Source organism: Bison bison, unplaced genomic scaffold (genome assembly GCF_000754665.1).
Source record: "Bison bison bison isolate TAMUID 2011002044 unplaced genomic scaffold, Bison_UMD1.0 scf7180017864526, whole genome shotgun sequence".
Lineage (NCBI taxonomy): Eukaryota > Metazoa > Chordata > Mammalia > Artiodactyla > Bovidae > Bison > Bison bison.
In genome coordinates this window covers 2,739,573-2,744,340 of record NW_011495077.1, presented here as the reverse complement: position 1 = coordinate 2,744,340, position 4,768 = coordinate 2,739,573, and the positions used below count along the sequence as shown (strand labels likewise).

Here is a 4,768-nt window from a genome sequence, read left to right as displayed (position 1 = left end):
CTGCGCCCGATGTCGCAGTAGCTGGCCACCACGACCAGGAAGGGCAGCAGGAAGCCGGTGATCACCTCGAAGAACAGATGGAAGGCCCGATGTCTTTCGCTGGGGTACTTCAGGAAGCAGGTCAGGCTCCTATTGTTCAATCCCAAGTGCACCGTGCGGTACAAGAGGACGGGAGTGGCCAGCAGAACAGACATCACCCAGATGCCGGCCAGCACCCGCCAGGCGACTGCCTTGGTGCGCAGCTTCTGGGACACAAAGGGGAGGGCCACCGCCAGCGAGCGGTCCAGACTCATGGTCATGATAAGTAGGACGCTGGCATACATACTGACTCCACAGACATAGTGGAACAGGCGGCAGCTGGACAATCCAAAAGTCCAGGTGCCTTGGGCCACAGAGTAGAGGAAAAAGGGGGCAGTGAGCAACACGGCCAAGTCGGCCAGGGCCAAGTGCAGCACCATCAGGGCAGTGACAGAGCGCTTCCGCAGCTTTGCCAGGATGCTCCACACTACAAAGCTGTTGCCAGGAAGCCCTACAGCCAGCGCCACTGACAGTACGATGATGACCAGCAGAGAGATGAAACTGACTCCTGATGAGGAGGGTGCTGCAGGAGATGTAGTGTTCATGGCTATAGCAAGGACCTGAAGAGTGAGGGTGACACGCACATGAAGGAAGGGTTTCCTGACACTCCCGATACACCTAGTCTGGGTACTCTCATCTGTCTTCAAGGTCAGCACCATCAGATGCTGCTCACCAGGGTATACTACCCTTATCATCACCCACTGACCTGTCTTAAGGGGATCTGGCTGAGTAGAAAGATTAATTTCCTAACTGTGCCACATACCCCCTTCCTGCCCATAGACCCAATTGCAAAATGTACAGCAACAGCAGAGGCAGTATTTCCAGACCTGTCAGCCTCCATACCTTAGGAGACCCTAAAATCCAGAACCAAAGTGGAGGCTTTTCTTAACAATGCTGTACCTCTCAAAAGGCTAGCTCCTTTCCCCTACCACCACCCGACCCCTGCCAGACCCTCAGCCCACTCAAGTGCCACTGCCCTCTTCCAATCACCTACCCACTCACCCCAGAGGTGCCCAGGCTCCACCAAGAACAACAGGGATGGGGAAGATTTCATGGACAGGAGACAAGACCAAGTCCTCTCAAGTTCCTTTACCACTGGTCAGCTTTCTTTGGAAGTCCTTTGGACCTTACAGCTGTGCTCCCTCCCCCCACCTCCCCTACTCCCAGGGTACTTACTTAAGGCTTTGCCGGGCACTGGTTGGAAGCTGGTGCCAATCCCAGGGTTAGGGCAGAATGGCGTAGCCTATCCCCAGATCCGAGCCGGTGCCAGGGGCCTGGCCTGGGGTCTGGGTGCTATCAGTTAAGTCAGCTAGAGAGGAAGTACCACAGAGCAGGGGAGGGAAGAAACATCTTCCTAAGGGTGGGGCCGAAACTCCTACCCGCTCCCTTCCCTAGGTGGGGTGGAATAGTCTTTGTATTCCAGAGTCCGGTGGGGAGGAGGACTCCTCAGGGGTGGGGCCAGAAGAGAAGAGCCCCGAAGGGGTAGTGAGAGAGGAAAGAGTGAGGGGGCGGGTAGGCTGCAGTGTGGCCTCAGATGCAGCTCTAGATTGAAGAATTGAACAGAATGATGAATTGTGTCATGCAGGAGAAGGGGGGAAGGAAGCCAGAGAGGGGAAATGGACTCAGACTGAGAGGTCAGAATGTTGAGTATCTTTATATCTTCTGTGAACGATGTAGATTTTCAGATTAATAGGAAATGTGGGCTGGGGCTGTGGCTCAGTTCTGGGCTTGGGTCAGGTGACGTCATGACTTAAAGAGGACAGCACTCTGTCTTTGCCTTGGTTTCAAGCCATGACTGGGATTTGGTGGAGAGGACTCCCTTCCAGTACCCTCCATCCCTCCCCTCATTTAAAAGAACTAGTTCCATTCTAGGTCCATCTCCTTTTTCTTTCGTAGAAGCCAAATGGTCTCTCTAGTATCACAGAGAATGACAATTTCTTCCCCTTCCTGAACCACTTGTCTTGCACTTGCCAATGTGGCTAAGCTGCCACATGAATTTGGACTTAAGATGTGGGCGCTGGGCAAGTAAGTCAGCACCACATCTTTCCTACTTTCCCACAGCTGACTTCTGTCCCACCTTAGACACAGAGGGAAAGCAGAGATGAGCACAAGAAGCAGACATGAGAGAGGGGGGAAACCAGGAATGTGGAAAGCGAAACAGCCCCCAAAAGGATCACTCTTCCCCCTCCCTGGAAGGAGGCAGTCTCCTCTTCTTGACTCACCTGCAGAAGCTAAGAACCAAGAAGTCTAATCTTCAATCCAATAACTAGCCTTCCTGCTTCCCTTCCAACTCCACCCCTTCTTGGGAAATATGCGTAGTGGTGGTAATGGGTACGAGTGGAATGGTGGTCATTGAGGTCCCTTAACCTTTGTCGTGGCCCCAGCTTTCCTGCTTTGAGAAAAGCCAGAGCAGGACTTCCCTGTGGTTAAGAATCTGCCTGCCAATGCAGGGGACATGGATTCAATCCCTGCTCCAGGAAGATTCCACGTGCCAAGGGGCAACTAAGCCCGTGTGCCACAATTCCTGAATCCGAGCTCTAGAGCCTTTGAGCCACAACGAGAGAAACTCACACACCATAACTAGCGAGTAGCCCCCACTCACCACGACTTGAGAAAGCCTGTGCACAGCTACGAAGACCCAGCACAGCAAAAAATAAGTAAATTAAATTCTTTTAAGAAATAAAAAAAGAGACGAGCCAGAGCAGAGTTGACCCAGCAGCTATCAGCTAGAGGATATGATGAAAACAAATGGGCTGAAACCGCAGCAGAAACTGGAGACAGAGTTGAGGAAGAGCTTTCTGACCACAGCCGGCCTGTGGGATGGGGAATGTGTAACAGAAGTTAGGAAGCCTCTGCTCTGGTGTGGGAGGACAGGAAGAAAGCCATGAAGTCAGTGTTTGAGGGTAGAAGCTTCTGGCTCAGAGCTCTGGGGTCACCCAGAGGCCCCTTCTGACAGGAACTAGGGTGTCTTTGCCTCCTCTTCCACGTTGCTCCCCACCTCCATCTCTCTCTCCCATCTTTCTCCCTCTGCCCCAGACTAGACGCTCTAACCATACTTTCTGCCCGCCCAAGTCCAGAGCTCTGTCCAACCCCAGTTTTGGTGGCCCTGGCCTGACCCTGAGGACTGGATTTCCTCTAACTTGACTTCTGCCTGGGTGGTGTGAACAGTCACAAAAGCAGAACCTAGGGTGATGGTCGGTGTGACCACTCAGGTAACCAAGCATCTAAGTTTGTTAGAGACTCAGGGGTCTGGGACAAGAGACTTGCAGTGCTAAAACTGAGAAAGTCCTAGGCAAATGGGGATGAGCTGGTTACCCTAGTGATCACACGTGTGTGCACATGGACATCCCCTAAAAAGGACTCCATCCTACGTTCCCAAACTCAAAAGTGTCAGGATCCAGAACAATTTTGAGACCTAGAGAGATTCCAAAAGATGGGAACCGAGAAGTATTGGGAAGCCAAGACTTGGCAGAGAGGAAAAAGAGAGAAAGGAGAAGTGGCATCTCCCTGAAAAATTCTTTCGTCTTCCAGATATCCACACCATTCCTCATACCCCTCAACTCCAACCCCCAGAAGCCTCCTGGGTGAATGAGTGTCTGCCCCTGAGCTCCTTTTTTGAGTCAGGTGACCTTTTCAGGGAGAGTTACATTCAGAGAAGGTTAAGTCTCCGGCTTCAAGGTCCCTCCCCCGCTGTTCCAACCACAAGACAGACAAGAAAACTTTCCTTTCAAACCCTACAGACTGACTTTCCCCTCCCAGAGCCAGTTTCCCATCCACTTAGCTCTAACAGACGCGGAGAGTAGATCTTATCACCATCCCTCTGCCAAGCACTCACACCTCTCCTTCCTCCTTCTCCTTTCATTTCCAGAGCGATTCTATGGGTTGGCTTGGGGGAACCAGGCCATCTGGGCTGGGGAGGACAGGGTAAGATTGAGGGCTTGCATTGCCCAGACTTGGCCTGACCCAGCAGTGAGCTAGGTGAACATGGGGTAGTTTCACTCAAGTAGGATGAACCACTGGAGGGAGCACTCTTAAGCCACCCTGTAATGTATTTCACACAATTTCACAGTATCTTTCACAATAGCTATTGGCAACAAGTTATCAGCTCTGGTACCGGGCACAAGCCAGCCTGCAGGTACATGATACTCTTTAATACAGGCCATCACCACTCCCAGTCCTGGGAGGAACCTGGGCCTGCCCCAGATGTATAATAATTCTGCCCAGAGAGATCTCAACGCTAGCGGGAGAAGGATCCCCAAACCATCCAGAGTGGTTCCCTGAGTTCCAAGGGGGCGCTGGAAGGGAACAGGGAAGAGCCTGGTGATAGGGTTTGACGTCAAGGGTCCCAACCCTGACTATCCTTCTGCGCCCCGCCCCCAGGGTCTCCATTGCCGCCGGCCCGCCCCACCACTTTGAGCCGAGGGGTAGTTCGGAGCTCCAAGGTCCCCTCCCTAGAGCGGCCGCCCCCTCGGGCCTCTCCGGAGCCCTCAAAGAGCCGCATGAGGAAGCGGGGACCCGCCCGGGGCAGGAGATCCCCGGCGGTGAAGAGGTAGAGCACCGGGTTGACGCTGGAGCTGAAGAAGGCCAGAGCCGTAGTTCCGGCTCGCGCCGCCTGGCCCGCGCCGCCCAGCCTGGCGAAGGCCCCTTCGGGCGGAGCCAGCGCGGCGAGCGCCTGCAGCACGTTGACAGC

The 4,768-nt window shown here is 53.8% G+C and overlaps 2 protein-coding genes across 2 annotated transcripts in view; both read right to left on the bottom strand.

The window, feature by feature from the left end:
* The window catches only part of LTB4R (leukotriene B4 receptor), a 1,915-nt gene extending 512 nt beyond the window's left edge, over positions 1–1,403 (bottom strand). The window contains exons 1-2 of the mRNA XM_010831418.1: positions 1,255–1,403; positions 5–638 (exon numbers count right to left, since the gene is read on the bottom strand). Coding sequence (XP_010829720.1) covers positions 5–623 — 619 coding nt within the window. The 5' untranslated portion in view covers positions 624–638; positions 1,255–1,403. The remainder of the gene's footprint in view (positions 1–4; positions 639–1,254) is intronic.
* Positions 1,404–4,388: 2,985 nt separating this feature from the next.
* The window catches only part of LTB4R2 (leukotriene B4 receptor 2), a 4,301-nt gene continuing 3,921 nt past the window's right edge, over positions 4,389–4,768 (bottom strand). Inside the window, exon 3 of the mRNA XM_010831417.1 lies at positions 4,389–4,768. Coding sequence (XP_010829719.1) covers positions 4,415–4,768 — 354 coding nt within the window. The 3' untranslated portion in view covers positions 4,389–4,414.